General features: G+C 46.5%; 1 protein-coding gene across 1 annotated transcript in view; it reads left to right on the top strand.

The window, feature by feature from the left end:
* The first annotated feature begins 7,356 nt into the window (after positions 1 to 7,356).
* Positions 7,357 to 24,623, top strand: part of MAP2K5 (mitogen-activated protein kinase kinase 5) — a 245,809-nt gene continuing 228,542 nt past the window's right edge. Inside the window, exons 1-2 of the mRNA XM_004578329.2 lie at positions 7,357 to 7,636; positions 14,548 to 14,596. Coding sequence (XP_004578386.1) covers positions 7,490 to 7,636; positions 14,548 to 14,596 — 196 coding nt within the window. The 5' untranslated portion in view covers positions 7,357 to 7,489. The remainder of the gene's footprint in view (positions 7,637 to 14,547; positions 14,597 to 24,623) is intronic.

Here is a 24,623-nt window from a genome sequence, read left to right as displayed (position 1 = left end):
AAATTTCTAGGATGTTACTAATGATATGTAGAAATGCAGCTTAGGGCCCGGCGGCGTGGTCTAGCGGCTAAAGTCCTCGCCTTGAAAGCCCCGGGATCCCATATGGGCGCCGGTTCTAATCCCGGCAGCTCCACTTCCCATCCAGCTCCCTGCTTGTGGCCTGGGAAAGCAGTTGAGGACGGCCCAGTGCATTGGGACCCTGCACCTGCGTGGGAGACCCGGAAGAGGTTCCAGGTTCCCGGCTTCGGATCGGCGCGCATCGGTCCGTTGCGGCTCACTTGGGGAGTGAATCATCGGACGGAAGATCTTCCTCTCTGTCTCTCCTCCTCTGTGTATATCTGGCTATAATAAAATGAATAAATCTTTAAAAAAAAAAAAAAAAAGAAAGAAATGCAGCTTACTAAAAAACAACAACAACAAAACAACCGAACAAACAAAACTCTCAGGGCCAGTGCCAGTGTGGTGGCTCAACAGGGTAATTTTTAGCCTGCAGCATTGGTGTTTCCTATGGGTACGGGCTTGTGTCCCAGCTGTTCCACTTCTGATCCAGCCCTATGCTAATGGCATGGAGGATGACCCCAAACCTTGAGTTCCTGTGCCATGTGGCAGATCTAGAAGAATCTCCTGGCTCCTGGCTTTGGATCAGCTCAGCTCTGGCCATTTCAGCCATTTGGGGAATGAATCAGAGGATGGAAGATATCTCTCTCTGTGTGTCTCTGTGTAAATCTGCCTTTCAAATAAAAATAAATATTTTTTAAAAAAAATAGCTTTTAGAATAATTTTATTCTTACAGAAAAGTTACAAGGTATACAGAGGTCTAGTTTATCCTCACTTAAGTTTCTAGCATCTCACAAAAATACACGTGTCAGGGTCTAATATGGTAGTCTAGTAGCTGAAATCCTTGCCTTGCATGTTCTAGGATCCCGTATGGGCACCAGTTCATGTCCTGGCTGCTCCACTCCCCATCCAGCTACCTGCTTGTGGCCTGGGAAAGCAGACAAGGATGGCCCAAAGCCTTGGGACCCTGCACTTGTGTGGGAGACCTGAAATAAGCTCCTGGCTCCTGGCTTTGGATTGGCTCAGCTCCAGCCATTGCAGCTACTTGGGGAGTGAAACAGCAGATGGAAGATCTTTCTCTCTGTCTCTCCTTCTCTCTGTAAATCTGACTTTCCAATGAAAGTGAATAATCATTTTTAAAAAAGTACATGCATTCAAGACTAAAGCAGAGGCCAGCGTTATATGGTTAGTGGGTGAAACTGCAGTCTGTAGCACTGGCACCCCATATGGGCACTGGTTCATGTCCTAGCTCCTGTTAATGGCCTGGATAAAGCAGAGAAGATGGCCCAAGTTTTGGGGTTCCTGAAACCCAAGGAAGCTCTTGGCTCCTGGCTTTGGCTTGACCTAACTGTGGTTATTGTGGCCATTTATCGGGGAGTGAACCAGTGAATGGGAGATTCTGTTTCTCTCTGTGTCTGTCTCTCCTGTCTCCTCTGTGATTCTTTCAAATAAATAAATACATCTTTAGAAAAAGACTAGGACAATCCACAAAGGTACCTTGTTATTGACTAAACCCTGAACTTCCTTGAGGTTTCACTAGTCTTTGCATCCTTGTCCTTTTCCTGCTCTGTGATTCCATCAGGCTCGCACATCACAAGCAGTTGCCACGTCTCGTTAGTGTTCTCTGGTCTGTGACAGCTTCTCACACTTCCCTTGTTCCCTTATGGCCTTGACAGTTTTGAGGAGAAATTTTCAGATATTTTGTAGACTGTCAATTCAATTTGGACTGACCCGATGTTTTCCCCATGATTAGACTGGAATTGGGTTGTGTGAAACCACAGAAGTGCTCATTTGTTTTTTCTTGGGAAAAAAAAAATTGCAGAGTAACACTGATATCTTCTATGCATTGGTTCCCTTCCCAAATGACCACGAAAGTCAGCTCTTCCTCAGGCTACAGCCAGGAGCCAGGAACTCCAGCAAGGTCTCCCAGATGGGTGGCAAGGGCCCAAGTCTTTGGGCCATTTTCTGCTGCCTTTGCAGGTACATTAACAGGTATGTTAACAGTTCCTTTCCAGGTAGCTGAATCAGAAGTGGTGTGGCTGGGACTCTGACTGGCGCTCCGATATAGGATGCCAGTATTGTAGTGACTGCACCTGCTGTGTCATGGTACTGTCCAAATCTTTACTTGAAAGGAAGAAGGACAGAAATGAGGGAGAAAAAGAGAAAAGGGAGAGTAACAGTTTCCAACTGCTGCTTCACTCCCCTAATGTCCACAGTGGCTGGGGCTGAGCCAGAGTGAGGGTAGGGCAGCAACCTGGAACTCCAACTGGGTCTATGGAATCCAGTCACAAAATGGAGTCACTTTGGTTCAGGTCTGTGTAAGTTTACTAACTTGCTCTTTATGCTTCTGTACAAAAGGCTGTGTTGGCTTCCTGCTTTTTGGGCCAAAGCACAAGGTATAACATGGTTTCAAGAACTAACATTGTATGTGTTGCTACCCTCATTGTTCTCATGGCTGCCTCCCATGGCTGCCCAACTCACCCATTGTTCCTGTGGCTGCCTCCAACTCACCTGGTTCCCATGGCTACCTAACTTACCCATTCCATAAAAACCCTTATAACCTTCATTCTGGAGTCACTGAAGGAAAGGAGAACTGAACTCAGCCGATTGGTCTGTTTACCTGCCTCCTCAATAAACTTTGCTGCTTTGCAGAGTTGTCTGGGCTGCATTTCTTGGGGAGACATTTAGGTTGGATACAACAAGCCTCCCACAGGGGTGGCAGTGACCCAAGCCCTCAGGCCATTTCCTGCTGACTTCCCTGGTGCATTAGCAGGAAGCTGGATTCTAAGAAGGAGCAGCTGGGTTTCCAACCAGTTCTCCGATATGGGATGCTAATGTTGCAAGTGGTGGCTTAACCCATAGGATCTAGTCCAGACAACTGGGTTGAGAATAAATTGTAGTAGGGATGACAGTAAGACACCAATCAGAAAAGGGTGTTATGGATTGGGTTAGCACCAGGGAAGGTGGTGGGAAGGGCTCAGAATCTGGGCTAAGAAGTGAAGATAGAAAGGCATTAAGAGACAAACAGAAAAATCACTCTGAATTGATAAGAGCAAAATACAATTTTCATCAATAAAGAAAATCACTTTACAGCAACAATAAAAACAAATTTCAAAACGAACAAAACGGGGCAGTTGTTGTTGCATTTAAGATGCTATTACAGGATGCCTGTGTACCACAGCAGAGAGCCTGGGTTCAAGCTCCACCTCATCTTTTGAGAATGTGCTTCTCTGGGAGGCAGCAGAGGATGGTTTAAGATCCAGATTGAGTCTCTGTCTCAGGCTTTGGGTCGGTGCAGTCAAGGCTGTTTTATGCGTTTGGGGAGTGAACCAGTAGATGGAAGATCTCTTGTCTGTCTGTCTCTTTCTCTCTGTATTTCAAATACATAAAATAACTTATTTTTTGAATTAGCAAAGGCTTGGGTATTTATCCAAAAAAAGATATATACCAACAACCAGCACACCTATGAAACAAATTTTTAGCGTTCAACATTATAAAAATATAAATCAGACCCATTGAGATGTCTCTTATATACAAAAGGATAGCTACTATAAAAAATATAGAGGGTCCAGCGCAGTAGGCTAGTGGCTAAAGTCCTTGCCTTGCATGCGCCAGGAGCTCATATGCGCACTGGTTCATGTTCTGGTGGCCCTGCTTCCCATCTAGTTCCCCGCATGTGGCCTGGGAAAACAGTTGAGGATGGCTCAAAGCCTTGCGACCCTGTACCCATGTGCAAAACCTGGAAAAGGTTCCTGGTTCCTGATTTCAAATCAGCTCAGCTCTCTGGTCATTATGGCCACTTGGGGAGTGAATCAGCAGATGGAAGATCTTTCTGTTTCTCTTCCTCTGTATATATGATTTTCCAATAAAAAAATCTTTAAAAAATACAGAAAAAGGAAAACCCCCAGTCAATCATAGTGGAGAAGATGCTGGCAGGACATCCACATCCCACATCAGAGTGCTTAGGTTCAATTCCTGGCTTCAGCTCCACCTTTGGCTCCTGAGTGCTACTTCCTGCTAGTGCGGACCCATGAGGCAGTGCTGGAGCTAGTAGTAAGTGGGTTTCTACTGCCAGAGTGGAACATCTGAATTGATTTCCCAGCTTAGCTCTCAGCTCCACCTGGCTGTTGTGGAGATTTGGGGAGTTTTTCTCACTCCATCTATTTGTCTCTCTGTCTGTTTCTGGCTCTCTTAAAAAAAAAAAGTTACAGAAAAGTAACAAGATGATGTGAACACACTGAAATGGTTGTGAGTCTTTGGTGGGAATATAAAATGGTGCAGCCAATGCGGGAAACACTATGGCTGTCCCTCCAACAACAATTACATATAGAAAATATGAGCCAGTCATTTCACTTTGGAGGTGTATGTCCAAAAGAACTGAGAGCAGGGTCTACCACAGGCCTTTGAACCATGTTATGCTCACAGCAACCTCACCCAGTGTCCCTCAAAGGACGGATGGATCTACACAACACAGGCTACACGTGCGACCAGAGATGGTTCAGCCTTCAAAAGCAAATGTCTTGAGGCAGACCCCGCACAGCCTCACTCAGTCTTCCAGAGTTGGTCGCAGGCAGAGACTGAATACGGAACGCTGGTTGCCTAACAGGGGCTGTGGAAGAGGAGGAAGTGAGGGGCTGCTGAGCTTTGCATGATGAAGGAATGGGTGGGATGCTTGTGCGACAATGTTCCGAATGGCGAATGGCGAAGGTGGGAAAGTCAGGCTTGCATACTTTCTCACCATTCAGAATGCCCCCCGTTGTGGAGGCCACAGGGCACCTGACTTTTCATCCGTGTCCCTCTTCCTGTAACAGGAGTAAAGGTGGGCACTTGGGATAATGGCATTGTTTTCACATTCCCTCTTATTCCTTGTTCTCTTGGCATTGATTGCGACCCAACATAGCTTTCCTTCATCTGTTCATTTCCAGTGTCAGAAACCTCACAAGGCAGGAAGTTTCCATCATACCTACTGAGAGAGTAGATGACTCAGTAGGACCAATGGACACAGCAGGAACAATACAGGAGTCACAGCTTCTCCGTGCAGTAGGACTTCAGAACTGTCACCCTCCCTTAAGTCCATCCCTATGAGATTGTCCTAGATCTGTTGTATAAAGAGAGAGAGCGCACTACTCATAAACATCTTAAGATTACATACAATTTCAATGCTGACTATTAAATACAACGTGAATTATGTATTTGAAAGAGAGAGACAAAGGGAAAAAGAAAGAAAGAAAGAGAAAAAGAAAGGAGTTGGATGAGAGAGTAGGCCTTAAATCTGGGCAATAGAACTTACTCTATTTGGTAAAAAAAAGTGGCATTTGATTATTTATGATCCCAAATGGAATGGTCTTGTATGATTGGAGTCTGTCTCTTGCAATGAGATGATTTTGTGGAAAAAACACTTGCTTCAGCATCCAAATTTTTTTTTTTTTTACCAGATAAAGGCTCGGAAGAATTTAAGTGTGATTATACTGACTCTGCAAATATTGACAAGGAGTTATGAGCGTGCCAGTGTGTAAGGAAAGCTAAAGAAAATGTATGCAAATCTGGCAATTTGTGTGGGTTTTCCTCACGGTATTATGAATAGGAAAGACATTTTAGCAAAATCATAGGGTGGTGGGAAGTCTCCAGCTTTGTAGCTTAGTTTTTTCAAATAGTAGGAAATAAACTTTCAGGAAAAACAAGCACACAGTCACTTTGGACGGGCAATTTATTTTTCAAATCATTGAAGTGCAGATGCAAAGGGGACATTCCTACAACATCAGAATTTCCAGCTAAGCTATTAAGTCACGATAACTCAAAGGTGATCACTTATTACTTATATTGTCCTTGAAAAAACTGATATTATACAACATGAAAAACTTTCCTTGCATGAATTATCTGTTAGATGGGAAATGGATCCGTCGTCTCCTCTGCTGCTCATAGGAAAATTCAACCCCCAAATGCAAAGCCGTCCTATGTACACCCTCATTAGAAACAGAAAAGGCACAACGTGCGTGCAAACTGAGGAGCTGTGAGGCAGAAGCAGGGACCACAGAGATAATGCGCTTGGAATTCTTAGGCATCTAAAAAGTATTGAAGAATTTACTGCCGTGATATCACCGATTGCCTGAGCACTGTAGTTTATCTGAAACTGTATGGAATAGATCGGATAATCGCAACGGTTTAGGAAACCGATCATGATGCCATCACCGCAGCTGTCCCTAGGCAGCGCACTGAATTTCTTCCCTGTTGCTCTCTAAGGGTACACTCAACCGAAAACTCACAAACGGTTTGCTAATATGGGGGGCGATTCTCTGGGCCTGTCAACTAGAAAAAGCGAGGTGGGAAAAAAGACTACACTTGTTTTTTTTTCTCCGTTTTTGCCTTGCTCTTACTGACATGATGCACACGGCCACCGGCATGCCAGGGTGCGCGGCGCCTATCTCCCTGAAGCTTCTGTGACAAGGCAGGCAACACGCAACTTGCAGGTTTAAATCCGTTCTAGGAAAGTTTGGTCCTCCTCGTGTATAGGATCGTTTCCCCTCCGCTGCCTTTCGCCAGGGGTCAGGAAAGCAAAGGGCGTCACCCTGTCACCGAGGGAGGGCTCTGGGCAGCGCCGGCACGGCGAGCGGCGGGAACCAGCCCTCTCCCAGACTTTCCCGTCGTCGCCCCAAGTTTGCTCCTTAAGGTCGGGGCTCTCGGAGCCCGGCCGCGCGGCGGGGGGGCGGGTCCGGCCGGGAGCTGCCCTCTTCCAACATGGCGCCGCAGGAGGCGGGTCCCGCTCGTCGGCTCCCGGGGTTCCGGCGCCGCGCGTTTTGGTTCCGGAGTACAAGTGCCCGCGCCGTCGCCTTCCTCCTCACGCCGCCGCCACTGCTGCCGGGACTCGCGGCCTCGGGCGGCCGGGGCCGAGTCCGCAGGTGCCGCGCCTCGTGACCTCGGTGGAGGCGGAGGACTCGGCCCCTGACCCTTGCCCACGGAGCCTCCCCACGCCCACCCGGCCCAGAGCGCCTTTGGGGTCTGGCGGCCCCCTGAGCCTCCTTCCTAGTAGTAGGTCCTGACTGAGTCGCACTGCAGTCGCGGACCCTCCCCTTGTCCACCGAGGGCACCTGCCGCCTAGCTTCCCCCCGGGCAGATCGCGTGCTTGATCGGCCGTCCGCCCTCACACGCACGCGGAGGCAGAGCGCGCCACGGTCCCGTTTCACCCCGTTTTTGTAACTCCAGAAGCTTCCCGACGGGCCCCCCGCCCGCCTCCCCAGTTGCACCGACCCCTGGGGGAGACATCTCAAGCCCCCCACACAGGCCGGGCCTGGCGCCGGCGCCCCCCGCGGGCCCTTTTACCTCATCTCCACCTCGTCAGCTCCCTGGTCGCCTCTTGGACCCTCACTCCTCCAGCCCCCTCATCTCTCCGCGTGCCCAGGCGCCACCCACAGGATGGGAGTCCCTTGAACCTGGAATGCTGTGGCTGGCCCTGGCCGGCCCGGTCCATGCCATGGAGAACCAGGTGAACCAGGTGCTGGTGATTCGCATCAAGATCCCCAACAGTGGCGCGGTGGACTGGACGGTGCACTCGGGGCCACAGCTGCTCTTCAGGGATGTGCTGGTGAGTGGGAACTTGGGGTCGCCTGCCCCTTGGCTGCGCAGGGTGGGGGGACCCTCCCGGGGTGGTGGTTTCGGGGCTGTCATCACCCCGTGGGGTAGGAGCCTGGCACTGGCGGCATGCAATAGGAGGAGCAGGGGCAGGGAGGAGACCTGATCCCTGTCCTCAGGGGGCTCCCAGCTAGACCGGAAGGCTGTCACACACGCAGCAGCCAACAGCTGCTACAGCAAAGCTGTGAGTGGGAGAGGTTCCTCTGTGTGTTTTGGGCCAAAGTTCCTGTTCAGAGGCTGAGATGTGGGGAGATGGACCACCATCTACTGGTAATCCAGGATTGGAGCAAACCCAAGGTACTATTGTCTAGCAGAACTCATAAGACATCATAACTTAATTTCCAATGAGGAAAAAACAAACAGTGGTGTCATGTTAGACTGTCACCTGCCATCCATTGGGTAGGGAGCACCTCAGCCCAGTTCTAGCGATGTTAAAATAGAGGGAAAGTGCCCATGAGGTTACACCATGGTGTGGGCCCACCCCAAGGCCATCTGTAACTGTTAGTGACCCCAGTTCATCTCATGTTTGTTGTTGTTGTTGTTGTTCATAGTTGTGGAGGTGAAATGATTTTTTTTTTCCCCAAAGCAGAGTGGGTCTTGAGTGGGAGGGTCCATGGACCTACACATTTCTTCAGTGTAGCCCCAGGGTGCTTTGCAACTTCTAGAAAAGTGGAACTTGAAGTTTCATTTGGTACAGAAAGCCTTTGACATCTGTCCATGTTCCCCGGCCTCCTGAAGATGCCCCCCTTTTTGTTTCTCCTGTCATGCTGCACTGCCCATTTTTCTAGCATTTGCATGAGAGTGACAGGGTGGCCTGTGCCCGTTTTATATACTGAATAAACCAATGTGCCTTGAAGCAGGTGGTTTTGGATGGAGGCTGGTGTTGTGGGCTAGGAGAAGAATTCAGTGGCAGGTTTATTCAAAGGCACACTGAGAAGGAGCAGAGAGCTGACAGGTGCCTGGTTGTCTGGCAGTGCAGATCTGAGGCAGACTGCCCCTGGCTGGGTGAGGGGTTTGTCTGTCATGGTGATTTCCGGATTGCTGTATTGCTGGGGATTTTTGCTAGGGGCCGCCTTACCTGCCAGGGGCCCAGGTGGGCTGATTTTGACTCGGGTAGCACATCTGTGACAGAACCCGCCAGGGAGATAAGAGAGGGGCAGGGCGGCAGGTTTCAGAAGAGGAAAGTTTGTTGTGTGATTTTTTTTTTCTTTAACTCTCTTGGGTCCCTCAAAGTTGGTTTTGAAAACTTGAAAATTGTCTATCCTGGGCATCATGAATAGCCCACGGGGTTTCAGGTACTTCCGCCAGCAGGGTAGGAGCTAGAGTGGGCTGGCATCAGCCTCCTACTGTGTGCACCAAGTGGCATTCTTCTCTTTGCACTCAGGGCCTCTCTTCACACTCCCATGCACACGGGTTTGCCCTCACAGTCAGGCCCAGGCACCTTAGGATGGTACTGTGCGCCAGCTTCATCTCACTGCACAGTCCCAGGAGTAGCCTGGGCCCCCGTGTGTGCAGTGAGCCTTCAGTTCTCCCAGGTCCCAGGCTGTCTCGCTGTCTCTCTCTCTCTCTAGCCTGGGCAGCCAAGCTCTGCCATGCTGCAACCATTTCTAGTGCACATGTGTTTGGTCCTGATCACCTTTCTGCTTCATCTGCTGGATGGTAAACTTCTGGAGGAAACGGACGTCTCTCTCCCTTTTTAAGATTCATTTATTTATCTGAAAGGCTCCAAGAGGGAGAGACAGAGAGAGAGAGAGAGAGAGCGAGTGCGCTGGTTCACTCCCCCAAATGGCTGCAACATCCAGGTGTGAGCCATGCCAAGGCCAGGAACCTGACACTGCATCTGGTCTCCCACATAGGTGGCAGGGTCCCAAGTACCTGGGAAGGGTTATGCTGTAGCCTGTGCTTTTACTGGCATGCAGATGTGGGATGAGGGTGTCACAGTGCACCACATGGCCATTTGTGTCTCCTGTTTCTGTTGCGTCCTAGGACACTGAAGTGCTTGTGGATGAGACATCTTTGAGAGAGGATGCATGTGGTTATGGTGTGATGGACAGAGCATTACAGTTTTTTTTTTAACAACAACCACACACACACACACACACACAAACACACACACATTTTTATTTGAGAGACAGAGCAAGCGCCTATCTATTAGTCTACTTCCCAAATGCCTGTGAGCTGGGGCTGGGGCTGGGACTGGGGCAGGTTGAGTCTGGGCGAGGGCGTACTCAGTCTGAGTCTCTCTTACGGGTGTCAGGGGCTTGACTATTGAGCCAATTCTGCTGCCTTTCACGGTTTGCATTGGCTCGAGTCAAGAGCTGGAAGCTGACATAGAACCCAGGCATTCAGACACAGGATTGTGGGCTTAACTGCCAGCCAGCCACCTGCCTTGAACATTCACGTTTGAGTCAGCACTTGAGTTTACTTGTCACCTGTTACACTAAGCAGGCAAGTTGGTTCACTTCCGTGAGCCCCTGTTTCCTTATTTAGAAAAAAAGGGGTGCCGAGAGCTGTCCCAGAGACAGGTGAGAACTGAGATTGTGTCTAGGATAAGAAAAAGGAACTTTCCCCAGCACCCATCTCTTTCCCCATGGGATCAGTGGAAGATGTTAGCTGTTTCTGGCAGGATGGTTCAGCAGTGGTGCAGACTACACACTCTGGAGCCAGGTTGCCTGGCAAGGCGTGCCCGTCGGCCTGGTGCCTCTTTTGTTCCTAGTTTCTTCCCCTGTGAGGAAGCAGGGAGAGCAGGGGAATCAACCCACCATGCAGAGTTCTGAGGCCCACCAGAGCCTATGCTGGTTAGAGTGCTCCTCCAAGGAGGAATCCGTTTGGGGCTCCTGCTCTGGCAGCTCCTCCCAGCTGCGCCTGGCTGCAGCTGACTGGTGTGAAAGTAAACTTTCCTGAATGGTGCCACCAGAGTGCCAATCTCAGGTTAGCCCAGGCAGAACGGTGCTGTGCTGTTGCCTCCTCCCCCCCACCGCCACCACCACCAAGGCCACCAGGCAAGCCTAGTGGACTCCCGTGACATGGTCTCCAGCTCCACCTCCCTCCTCATCAAGAAGAGGAAAACACAACCAACCAACAAGCTCCAGCAGACCCGGTGACAGATTTGACTTATATCCATGAATGTTTCAGGGTCAATTTTAATTTGAGAGACAAGCAGACAGAGCTCCTATCTGCTGTTTCACTCCCTCAAATGCCCAAAGTGGCTGAGGCTGGGTCAGGCTAAAGCCAGGAGCCTGAAATTCATTCCTGGTTTCCCATGTAGGTGGCAGGGACTTAACTACCTATTGTGTCACTTGCTGCCTTCTAGGGTGTACATCGGGGGGGAGCTGGAGCTGGAACATGAGCCCAGGATCTCTGAAATGGGACCTAGACCCCTCAGCTGATGTCTGAAATCCTGGGCCAGATGTCCGCCCTGGAGCCTGGAGTGATCCTTTTAGCCAAATGTCTTGTGTCTGACTCCCCTGTTCCCGTTTTCAAATGAGGAGACATGGCTCCTAGAGGGACACAATGCTCTGCCAAAGGCACACAGTTTTTGACAGAGCCTGATGAGGAATCCAGGAGCAGGTTGTGGTCCCTGAGTACAGGGTGATTGCATGTCTCAGACCACATGTCAGTGGTCCTGTTACCACCTCATCAGGTAGCTGCCAAGGACAGGGTGCCTGGCCTCTCAGAACCTTTATTTTTTTTTAAGGTTTATTTTGTTTGAATGGTAGAGTTACAGAGGGAGTGAAGGAAGGAGGGAGAGAGAGAGTGTGTGTGTGTGAGAGAGAGAGAATCTTTACTCTGGTGATTCATGCCCCCAGATGGCCACAATGACCACGACTGGGGTCGCCTGAAGCCAGGAGTTACAAACCTCTTCCAGGACTCCCACATATGTGCAGAGGCCCAAGCAGTTGGACTGTTCTCCACTGCTTTCCCAGACTATAAGCAGGGAGCTGGATCAGAAGAGGAGCAGCTGGAAAGCATCAACCCTACAGGATGCTGACCCTGCAGGCGGAGGCCCCTGCACCTTGTATGAGGTCTTAGCACTCGATGGCTTGCTACAGTGAACCGGGCATGGGGGATCTGTTGCATGTATTCTTCTGCTCTCTGTGTTTTTCCTCTTTCTGGTGAGTTCCCAGTTATGGGAAAACTGTGCAAGAGGTTGAGGGAGGGCACTCCCAGCCCCCTCCTGCCTGCTCTTTGGACTCTGTAGTCTGCAGGTCCCAGCTCAGATTTCCTCTCAGCTGGGATGTTCCTGTATAAACGGAGCCTGCAAGTTTTTTTCCCCCCTGACTTAACACAAGCTGTTTGCTGCCTGTGTCTTTTGTCTGTCTCTTCTCGTACTACAAGTGTCTTATGAGTCTTCACTTCTGCAGCCAGCTTATGAATTTCCTAAAGTCAAGGCCCAAGTCCTGCTCGCTGCAGACTGCACTCCCAGGCATGTCGGAGAAGCTGAATTATATTTCTGGTGTGCCTGATGTTTGTCTGATTTGTTGGAGGGGAGAAGAAAAGGATCAAGAAGCAGTCACCATCACAATATATAAACTTAGGTTTTCTTTTAAAACCTCTGGGCTAGAGAAGACATTGTGTTGTTGAGGATAGGAGAAAAAAATCACTTGGAAATACATAGGTCAGTTAAAATGCACAACACACATATACAATCATTAAAATGTACCTTGCTTAAAAATGACCAGCAGCTGTTGACTTAATTTTGTAAATATTTTTTTTAAAGGTCATAATTATTTATTTCGTTGAAAGGCAGAGTGATAGTGTAAGAGGGAGAGGCAGAAAGAGAGATCTTCCATCTGTTGGCTCACTCCACAAACAGCCATAACAGGCAGTGTTGGTCCAAAGCCAGGCACCAGGAACTCCATGTTTGCCTCCAGATGGATGGCAGGAACCTAAGCATTTGATCTGTGTTCCACTGATTTCCTGGGCACATTACCAGGCAGCTGGATCAGAAGTGAAGCAGCCTTGGATTGAGTTGGTATTGCAGACATGGGCTTAATGCACTATGCGTCTTGTCTGGGCTGCCCTGTTGGTTAATTTTCCCATGCCCCCTGCCTCCCCCTCCCTCTGTCAGTATCATAGCCCCACTTTTTTTGCTTTGTTCTCTGGAAAGTCTGTTTTGTTCTCTTGACCGCATATGGGGAATGTAAAATGTGAAGGGAATGCGGAGTGTGTGGGGGGCGCCTCGCTGATGTTAATGGACCAGGCCTGCTGTGGCCATCCCATGGGGATTTCCGCTGATTAGATGTTTGCTGTTGGGTGGAGTCCATTCTCCATATACAGGAGAGACCTCAGGAGCTCGTGGGCTACTGCGGTGGTCGTTGAGTTCACATCCGTTTTGGAAGGATGAAGTCAGGGAGTTAGTGAGCCTGCTCCACTGGGCTGTCAGGAGCTGGACTTGTGCTTCGTGTAATGCGGGAAGCTTGGTGCTGTCCCTGCAATCTGTCCACAATGCAGCACTGGCCATGTAATACCAGCTTGTTTAGTCCCACAAGGCAGGTATAACTGTTACCCCATTTTACACATAAGGAAAAGAGGCACTCTGCTCCTAAGGCCTGCAGTCTGGCCGGGTCGCTGGATTTGGCCCCAGAACTCCAGGTCTTACACAGGACTGCTTGTGTACTAAATTCTGTACTCACTGTGCAGTTTGTTGTTAATTAAATACTGTGTAGCTTTGAGTGTGCAGGGAGAAATTTTTGTTTGTTTTTCGCACTGAAGTCCTTTTACAGATCCTTTCTCAGAAACTGGCCATTCCTTCTGCTCAGACTAGAGCCAGGAAACGGTGATCTGTTTCAATTCTAATGAGAGAGGGCTGCCTAAGGTAATGCCTCTTTGATCAATGCTATATGCACAGATTTATTTATTTTTTTTGAGGAGGGGAAAGCAAGACTATTATGCAGATTGCCATTGCAGCAGAGAAAGCTTCTGGAGGATTGCCTTTAGTAAGAAGTTGCAGCCTACACTCTGTTTGCTAAGTGCGCCCTGCTTGGAAGGGCTGCGGGCTCCCTGCTGGGAAGTACTGCAGGCAGCTTTGTCAGCCAGCTGCCTGCAACCAGGCCTGGCACAGCCGTGAGAGCTCCTGGAGAGAAACGGGGTTTGCAGGCCATTCAAGCTTGGACTGGGTGTGACTGGGGAGAGAAGGTGCTTTCTTCAGATTTGGGTGTTCTGGGCCTCTTCCGTTAAGCCACCTAGGTAGACTACTTTTCTCCTGTACAGATTTGTTTAAACGTTGATAGCAGATTATGTTCTTTAAAAAAATTTGTAGGGTAATTTAACTTCATTTCTATGTCATTTCAGTGTTTTCCATTGCTTGTGAGTTAAGGTTGTTAAACATCACTGGTGTGAAATGTGTCATACATTTATGTCACTGTCATGGAACTGCTGTCCTCCCTCGAGTGTGGGGTGTGTGTGGGGGGTGTGCAGTGTGCTGAGTACAGGGCTGAGATTGAAAGCCATCCCACCCTCCCAGACTCCTTGGCTTGTGCCCTGCGGTGCCTTCCACAGCTTCCAGAAGACGAAGCCAAGCTTCTGGGCTAAACACAGGTGTATTTATACGTACTGTTGCACTTACATGTGTTCAGTTGTACTTGCAAGTACCGTTGAACTGAGAGTAAAATAATTTGTTATTAATACTCTGTACGAGTATTGCCAACACAGAGTGAAAAAAGGTTTTTCTTCCTAAAATAGAGATTTTAAACTCCAAAGTTTACATTTCAGGGCTAAGTGTGATAATGAGCTTATGTTTTTTACACTTTATGCCAACTTTTCAGAAATCTTCCTCAGGTACTCCTATTTCCGCTAGGGTTTGCCACATGCTAGCAATAAAGAAGATGGCTAATTGTGTGTCTTTATTCTTTCTTTGTTTAGGATGTGATAGGCCAGGTTCTGCCTGAAGCCACAACTACAGCATTTGAATGTAAGTTTGCCTTGTACACTTCCTTGGCTGCTTCTCTCCGCAGTCATTTTTCAAAGGGTTTATGGGCTGTGTTACTTTAGAAACTGACAAAAACGGATTATTTATGATCATCATATGGCCCATTTAAATATTTATAAATTAATGCAAGTTTAATGATGATACTGAACGGAGTAATATTTTCTTATTTAATCATATCTTGGGTGTGCATATTTCTACAATATAGCTTTAATTACCAACATGACCTTTATCTGCTCTTTCTCCTTGTTATAATAATATTACAGACAAAATGAAACGTGTAAACTACCTGTGGGCCAGTGATTATTGATTAAGAGATTTTAATCCATTTCTGCTTCAAAATGTGGCAACAGAACTGAGCTTTTGTGTGAGCATTGCATGGGATGATTCTGTTTCAGTGGGGCTTTGCAGGAACTAGACAAGGATAGGGACATTTTGATTCTGGAGTCCTCCTTCCTCCCCAGTTGGCTTGGAGACAGGAATGGAATGTTCTAGAAGATTGGTTTTTAATATAAACCACATCATTACAGGGGAGGCCATGGTCTGGGTGATGGTGAGATGTGAATTTAATTGGCAACATAGAACTTCAAGTAGTTAGAAGGATAAAGTAACGTCTGAAACTGGGTTTCCATCTTTTATTGAAGATGAGGGCCACTTTCCAGTGGCATTCACCCACATAGTACCAGATGTTTTGCTCGTGGTTTAAGAAGATGTGTACGTGTCCTTTGAAGGACTGTTGGCAATACTTACCAACATGTAAATGTGAGCAACCTTGGCTTACACTGACTCGGCAGCAGTAGTTACACAGCTGTTCAATGTCCTCTACACAAGGTGTTCATTGTAGGGTTATTTTTTATTTTTAAAATATTTTTATTTATTTATTTGAAAGCCAGAGTTTTACATACACACACACACACACACACACACACACACACACACACACAGTGCATTCCCATCCACTGGTTCACCACCCCTCAAATAATGGCATTGTTTGGGGCTAGGACAGGTCAAAGCCAGGAGCTCAGAGCCTCTTCCAGATCACCCTTGTGAGTGACAGGAACCCAGACACTTGGGCCATCTTCCACTGATTTCCCAGGTGCATTAGCAGGGAGCTGGATCAAAAGTGGAGCAGCTAAGTCTCAAACTTGTACCTATGTGGGATGCCAACATCACAAATGGTGGTTTTACCCACTATGCCACAAAGCCGGCCACAGTGAGATTGCTTTTAATTACAAAAAATTATATATACATGCCTAGTGTAGTAAATTAATAAATCTATAACTTACTCATAATCTTGAACATTAGCTAGCAGTTAAAAAGAATGAGTTAAAATTTTAGGTATTGATATGGAAGTATATATCAGTGAGATGTTGAGTAAGCATAATATTCATGTTGTGATCTCATTTTGTAAATAAGTCTAACCCTTTTCTGTATTTGAGAGGCATGTGTGCATTGAGGGGCAGATCTGAGGGATGCCCTCACAATTCCTCCAGTGGCTCCTCCTGAAAGTTGGCTTGGCACACATTTATGTTATAGGTTGAGTGTCCCTTTTCTGAAATACTAGGGAACAGATGTTGTTTCAGGATTTGGAGTGTCTTGGATTTTGAAATATTTGCATAGACTTTACCTATAGATCATCCCCAATCCAAAAATCTAAAATCTGAAATGCTTTAAAATATGAACCTTTTGAAAGTTAACACTCAGAAGATTTTGGAGCGTTTCGAATTTCAGGTTTCAGATGAGGAATGCTCAACCTGCAGTTTTCTACTGTTTGATTATTTTCAACAATCATTATTTGTTTTGAAAAAAGCTACTGTGAATAACATTCCTGATACGATTAGTATTTTATTAATCACATGAGACCCTGTAGCTGTTGGAAAATTGAAACACATCTTAGTTGGCCGGTTGTATCCAGGCGCTTTTCACAGTGACTCCTTGGAGTGGTAGGCTTTTCCCATTTGGAGTGCCTTCTGTAGCCTGATGCTGTATTGGGAATATTACGAGGGTTATACCATTGATTTTAGTCTCTACACCTTGCCCACACAGTACCCCAAAGGACTGTAACTAGCTGGGTTTCTATTGAGGAATGGACGTCTCCTGTAAGCAGCTTGCTCAAAGTCTCACAGCTGATGAGCACCAAAGTGGAATTCTGGAGTATCTTCTAGAGCATCCATTCTGAACCACTGTTGTAGGCTTGTCTGAGGTTGTCAGGTTGTCATAGTTCTGGGATCAGGCGTTCTGCTTGCTCTTCTGTGCAGCACGGAGACTTCCTTGGTATTTGCTACAAGTGGCTTGATGGACCCGTGCCTGCCTCACTAGCTTCCAGAGTTAGGGTTCATACTAACTAGTAGTGATTATTTTAACCATCACCTATGTATCGCTTTGTCTGGACCAGACAACATACAGTGAATTTGCCCAGGTTGTCTGTAATCTTCACTGCAACTCTCAGATCGGGAATTTACAGCTGTGAGCAAAGTAACACTGGGAGCCAGGACAGGATTGCTGCAGGTGATGATCGAAAGTGATGGCTCCAGATTCACACGCATCTCTTGGCTGTGAAGTTTGCACTCTTTACATATAACCTGGTGTGTCAGAAGCTTGCAAAACGTGAGACAGAGAAATGCTGCTTGCATCTCTAGGTTTAAGTTCTTTGACATCATGTTCTTCCTCTCCCTGTACCCTTCTGCGTCTGGACCAACAACAACAACAACAACACTACCACACACACAGGATGTCGACAGGGCTCAGACTGTTGTGCTTGGATTATCCTGTCTGTCCCACTAGAGTTAAAACCTTACCCTGACTTGTTTCATGATTGTTCTATGATGATTTTATATTCTCACCTGTGAATCTGAATGAGTAAATAAAATCTAAGCACACACACAAAAATGGTTGAGAAGATAGAGTTGATAGACTACTGGAATTTTGGGGATATTTTAGTGACCTGTGCATATGGTTGTGACAGTCTTCAAATAAATGCAACTTTAATTGAAGAAATATTTATAGTAACGCATTTAATACTGACAAGTATTCCTAAACTGTTGACTTCTCATACAAATGAGATGGTGATGTATGTTAAGCAGCAAGAGAAAGGGGAGTCAACAGATTGGCCTGAGTGAACGGAAAAGAGGGGCAGATCAGGCCATGTTAGAGTGTCCAGTTCTGAGAAGTGTAATTTCTCCAACGACGCCTGTGGTGGTTCCAGATGGGTTTGGTCTCTTGGTGCCACATACTTTTCCTTGGGCCATGAACCCACGTGGCCCGCCTTCTGGTCAGCTGTGTGTGTGTGGCCCTCTCCCTAGTTCTCAGTCGTTCCTGGTGATAGGCCCTGGGTCTTCGTTCAGTCTTGTTCTGTCCTTAGGACCGAGTTGAGTACCTTAGGGGAAGACATTTGTTGAATGAAATGGAGTTGTGCATGTGTCCTTATTCAGGTGAAATTGATAAAGTGTACTTGACCTAATGCTCAGGGATAAACTTCCTTTTTTGGTTATTTTTGCTGTTGCTCTGACAAGGATTTACATTTTGGTTGGTGGTGGACAGTTGAGGCTTGCAGTTCCTATTGCCACACCTGGTGGTCCTGACACAGCACAGAGTGTAGGGGCTGTGTGCTGATTCTGTTCTGGGCACACTGATGCCAGGGGGAGTTGGGGCTGGTGGAGAGAGGGAACACGTGGCTGTGCTGACTGACCTTTTGAGTGGGGGCCCTTGCTTTTCTAACTCCTTTGAGTTTCTGCTTTATAACGGGAATACAACTGAATGTACTTTTTAATGGTTAGTGTTGTAAGCAGTTTGGTATTTTTTTTTTTAACTTAGGAAGGTACAGATAATCATTTTTTAAAAAATGAAGCATTATAGAAATAAAGCAAAAACAAAAGTCTCCACCCCACCTCAAATCTTTTGACTTCCTTGTTAATCTTTTTTATGTTTTTACAGAAATGTTCTCCATACCTAATGTATACTGCATGACAACTAGTTTGCCCTGTCTCTTTAGTAGCATCTATTAGGCCTCTATCCAGTATCAGAGTAGGCAGATTAACTTCATTTTTTTGATGATTAGATTATTGCTTAATTTTTTCTTCAAGATTTATTGTTATTGTTATTGGAAAGTCAGATACACAGAGAGGAGGAGAGACAGAGAGGAAGATCTTTTGTCCAATGATTCACTCCCCAAGTGACTGCAATGGCTGGTGCTGTGCCGATCTGAAGCCAGGATCCAGGAACCTCTTCCAGGTCTCCCACGTGGGTGCAGGGTCCCAAGGCTTTGGGCCATCCTTGACTGCTTTCCCAGGCCTCAAGCAGGGAGCTGGATAGGAAGTGGGGCTGCTGGGATTAGAACCGGCGCCTATATAGGATATCAAGTTGAGGACTTTAACTGCTGGGCTACAGTGACAGGCCCCACTTTGTTTTTTCATGGCTGTAGGTTGTTTATCCTATTGATGGGCATTCCAGTTGTTACCAGTTTTCAGTATAGCTAGTGTAGTAATCTAAAGGATGAAAACACAAAACTTTCTGAGCTACAGCAGGATGACACAATAGATAATTCTATACCTGAGCTTATGTGATAGGGCACAATCAAAATGCAGGCACCATAAAACATGATTGACATGTTGGTGAAGATGCCCTTGTTTGCTGTGGAAGTGACTGGGTGGTATATCTGACTCCATCTCCTGGCTCCAGCTTCCTACTCATGTGGATCCTGGGAGGCAGCAAGTGATGGCTCAAGTCTTGGAGTCCCTTCTACCCACTGTCCATGCAGGAGAGCTAGATTGAGTTTTCAGCTCCTGTGTTTAACCCCTGGCCACAAACTGTTGTGGACTTTTATGGACTAAACCAGGAACTCAGATAAATAAGCTGTGTGAAGCAACAGTACAACTGAAATCACCCCCAAAATATTTCTTTGTGATAGATTTCAGGCTTTGTTTATGAAGTATATAAAGCATAAATGAATTTTGTGTTAAGACTTGAATTCTGGGCCCGGTGTGGTGGCCTAGTAGCTAAAGTCCTCACCTTGAACGTGCCAGGATCCCATATGGGCACTGGTTCTAATCCCGGCAGCCCCACTTCCCATCCAGCTCCCTGCTTGTGGCCTGGGAAAGCAGTTGAGGACGGCCCAACCCCTTGGGATGGAAGATCTTCCTCTCTGTCTCTCCTCCTTTCTGTATATCTGACTTTACAATAAAAATATATCTTAAAGAAAAGATTTGAATTCCATCCCCAGAATATCTCATTATGTGTGTAAAATAATCCAAAGTCTTAAAAAAATATGAAAGCCAAAACACCTCTGATCTCAAGCATTTTGTATCAGGGACACTGAACCTGAATTAGAAAAATTGCTGAAGTTAGCAGCATTGTCTAATCTTGCATGTTGTGGACTTTTTTTAAGATTTATTTTTATTCAAAATCCAGATTTACACAGAGAAGCAGAGACAGAGAGGGAAAGATCTTTGTCAGCTGGTTTACTTCCCAAATATCTGCAATGGCTGGTGCTGAGCTGATCCGAAGCCAGGAATCAGAACCTCCTTCCAGATCTCCCACATGGGTGCAGGGTCTGAATGACTTGGGCTGTCTTCCACTGTTTTCCTTGATCATAATCAGGAACCCTGGATGGGAAGTGGAGCATCTGGGACAGGAACCAGCACCTATATGGGATCCTGGTGCTCGAAGGTAGATGATTTGATTTGCCTGTTGTGCCATGGTGCCAGCCCCTGTGGACTAAGTGTATAGGATAAAATCCTAGGCATTAGAATGACTGAGATTAGGCATATTCATGTTTTTAATTTCTGTAGCTATTGCCATGTTTGCTGTCCAAGGTTAGAGTCAACACCCTGTGATGTAGAAGGCCCCTTTGCTTCCCTGTCATCTTTGGGCTTGTAAACATCTCAGTCAGTCAACTTGATGGGTGAAGAATTTGATTAAATTACTATTTTAATTTCTATTTCTTTATTATAAATGAGCTTGCACATCTGTTCATTTGTATTTGATCATTTGTATTTAATTTCTATGAGCTGTTTATCACCTTTGCCCATTTTTCTACTAGGTTGTCTCTTTCTAATTGATTTAAGAGGTTTCCACTGTTAAGAAAATTCACCCTTTGTCTTAAATATTTTTTTTTAAGATTTATTCATTTTATTACAGCCAGATATACACAGAGGAGGAGAGACAGAGAGGAACATCTTCCATCCGATGGTTCACTCCCCAAGTGAGCCGCAACGGGCCGGTGCGTGCCGATCCGAAGCCGGGAACCTGGAACCTCTTTGGGTCTCCCACGCGGGTGCAGGGTCCCAATGCATTGGGCCGTCCTCAACTGCTTTCCCAGGCCACAAGCAGGGAGCTGGATGGGAAGTGGAGCTGCCGGGATTAGAACCGGCGCCCATATGGGATCCCGGGGCGTTCAAGGCGAGGACTTTTAGCCGCTAGGCCACGCCGCTGGGCCCTGTCTTAAATATTATAAATGTTTTTTGTTCAGTTTATTGCTCTTTTCTGTTTGTTTTGATCTTTTTATTTTCTCTCTCTCTCTTTTTTTTTTTTTTCATAAAGCAGCTTCAAGTTGGTACAGGATCCTATTTGTCACATTTTCCTTTGTGGCTTCTGGCTTTTTGTCGTGCTTAGAAAGCTCTTACATATTCCAGGATATTGAGAAAATATTCATCCATATTCTGTTTTTCTTCCTTCCTTAATGAGTTTAAGGCACATATTATTATGTAGATAGGTGTGTATGTTGTACCATTTTCAGTTTGTTTTGGTAAAAAAGAAGACAGGTGGGGATTCAGCTATTTTTCAAGTTGACTTTACACCCGTTATTGAATAATTTGTCTTTTCCCAGCTATGAGAATACTTCTGACATGAAGCTAAATTCCATAACTGAAGCAAATCCTGCATATCCGCAGGTGTGGGCCCTACCCGTGCGGTGTGAGCTGGCACTCACGTAGGCTTAAGGTCCCCTGGTGATGCTCATATTCTGGTAGTAAATGAATGGGCACACACACACGTGAGATGATCACATAGGCTTAGGGTCCCCTGGTGATGCTCATATTCTGGTAGTAAATGAATGGGCACACACACACGTGAGATGATCACATAGGCTTAGGGTTCACTGGTGATGCTCATATTCTGATAGTAAATTAATGAACACACACACACGTGAGATGATCACATAGGCTTAGGGTCCGCTGGTGATACTCATATTCTGGTAGTAAATGAATGGACACACACACACGTGAGATGATCAGAGTTAATCATCCTCACAAAGGCATTCCCTGTGCACATCTGTTACACACATCGCTCTTCCTGGCTTTTCCTTAGCTGAGCAACTGCTTCACAATTGATGTTGGGCTAGAGTTGTTGGACAGAAATCTCAGTGGTGATGTGACAGATGTGTTTTATCTGGACAATGCTGACTTTACTACAGATACTATGGTGTCTCACTTTTCCATTCCTCCCTGACTTCCTGTGTTCAAGTCTGTGCCCCTCCTTAGTATCTTCATACTTGTCAAACCATGCATCTGAGTTTGGTGTGGAAATCAGGTTCTAGAATCAATATCTGTGTTTGTCTTTGTACAACCTGATTGTTTTATTGTATAGAATCTATTGTGCATAGACTTCGTTGTAGGGAATCATTTCCCATTGTTTATGAATTTCTGGGAGACTTTTTTATATTTTGGATAGAAACCTTTTTTAAAAATTCATTTTAATTTTTTTTGAAAGGTAGAGTTATAGGTAGAGAGAAGGAAAGGTTAAGAGAGACGTCTTTCATCTGGTGGGTAGTTTGCTTCCAAATGGACCCTGGGCTGGGCTGAAGCCAGGAGCCAGAAGTTCTTTGTGGCCCATGTGGGGCTTGAACCATCTTCCTGTTGCTTTGCCAGGTGCACTAGCAGGGAGTTGGATTGGAAAGATATGGAACCTATATGGGATGCCAGTATTTCAGGTACCAGCTCAAGTTGCTACTATGGTATAATGCCAACCCAAGGATAGAAATCTTTAAACCATACATTGTGTCTCATTATAGGTTTGGAAGCAAAATTTCAGTTACATAGGTTGCAGGTTCTCAGAGTATGGGAGACCGCCTTGGGCAAGGGGAGTAGGGAGGGAGCACAGTGGCTCACATATAAGCATGGGTTTGTGTCCCAGATGCTCCACTTCCCATCCAGTTTCTTGCTTGTGGCCTGGGAAGGTAGTGGAGGCCCAGGTCCTTGGCCCTGTACCTGAAGCCTCGGAGGAGACTCCTGGCTTTGGATCGACTCAGCACCAGCTCTTGCAGCCATCTGGGGAGTGAACCAGTGGATGGAAGAGCTTTCTCTTTCTGTCTCTCCGTCTCTCTCCATAAATTTTGCCTTCGGGCCTGGCGTGATAGTGCAGTGGTTAAAGTCCTCGCCTTGCACGCTCCAGGATCCCATATGGGCGCCAGTTCTAATCCCAGTGGCCCAGCTTCCCATCCAGCTCCCTGCTTGTGACCTGGGAAAGCAGTCGAGGACGGCCCAAGGCATTGGGACCCTGCACCCGTGTGGGAGACCTGGAAGAAGTTCCTGGTTCCTGGCTTCGGATTGGCTCAGCTCCAGCTGTTGCGACCACTTAGGGAGTGAACCATCGGACGGAAGATGTTCCTCTCTGTCTCTGCTCCTGTCTGTATATCTGACTTTGTAATAAAAATGAATAAATCTCTAAAAAAAAAATCTTCCCTTCAAATAAATAATAATTTTTGATATAACAAATAATAATTTTATTGTTTATATAGTTAAGGATGCATGCCCGTATGAACCACTGATTAGGGTGGGAAGAGATGAGGTGTAGGGAAAGTGGATGAGACAATTGTTTTCAATTTTTTTTTTTTTTCTGTATCTGGGGTAAGGGAGAAAGAAGGGGAGAGAGCCTCTCCCAGTAGCCAACCACATCAGTGCCCGGTGATGTGGGATAGCCACTTGATGTCATCCCAGGGTCCCCAATGTGGAGCATGTTCTGAGGTTACTGCTCAAATGGTTTTGATTTTGAGGGTACTGCTCAAATGGTTTTGATAGTTCTGAGATGCTGTTAATTTTGTTGCCTCAAGGTTGTGGAAATCTTTATCCATTGCCTGACAGTCCACCTCAGAGTCTCCACTTGTCCAGATACTTGCTGTCAAAGCTTGTGAGGGAGAATTATTCAATTTATTCTGCCATCATAGTATTAGATGTTCTCTGCAGGTCTCAGTGGTCTACATGTCCCCATGTGCATCTGGGCATGCCATCCATTGTGTAGACTTCAGCAGTCTAGGAGGCCCAGTTCTGACGCATGCACTCCACGGTCAGACCACAGATCCTGTGATTATTCCCATGGTTGGAGTTTTGAGTTCATTGGTCCAGTTGTGGAGGTCCCCAAAGAAACCTCACCAGAGGTGACCCCAACATGACTCCTGTGTATGCCAGTCAGTGTAGGGTCATTAGCCTATACATGCACTGATAAATCTTTAAAAATAAATGAATAAATCTTAACAAAAAAGAAAGAAGAAGAAGGCAGTCTTAGCTAGTCCTGGCCTGCCGATGTTAGGAGGAGCCTCTTGTCTAGCTGGCAGAGGCAACCTCATTCAGAAGAGGTAGAGGTGGGGATTTGGCGTAGCTGTTAAGATTGTTGAAAATGCCACATCTCTTGGCAGAGTGCCTGGGTTTCAGTCTTGGCTACACTCACTAGAAGCATGTGATAGAAGAGTCTTGAGTGGCTGGAGACCAGGACTGGGTTCCAGGCTGCTGTCTTCCCACTTTTCTGTCCTGGCTCATGCAGGTGTTTGGCGGAATAAACTGGTGGCAGTGTTCCCTTCCTTTTTCTCCTCCCTTGTCCTTCTCTCTGCCTCTCTGCTTTTCACAGTCACATGGAATAGTTAGATGGGAGCCCCTTTATGCTTCAGAGACAAGTCTAAGTTATAAAATAATTTGGAAGCAAAGAAGTTTAATTTTCTTAAGCTGTTAGATATGTGAAAGAAGGGAGAATTCATTGCTTATAAACCAAACTAGATAGGTTAGTGGAAACGTGCCCTGAGTCTAAA

This window comes from Ochotona princeps, chromosome 6 (genome assembly GCF_030435755.1).
Source record: "Ochotona princeps isolate mOchPri1 chromosome 6, mOchPri1.hap1, whole genome shotgun sequence".
In the NCBI taxonomy this organism is placed as follows: Eukaryota; Metazoa; Chordata; class Mammalia; order Lagomorpha; family Ochotonidae; genus Ochotona; species Ochotona princeps.
The sequence above is the reverse complement of the archived record's forward strand: the minus strand, read 5'-3'. Positions and strand labels throughout refer to the sequence as shown.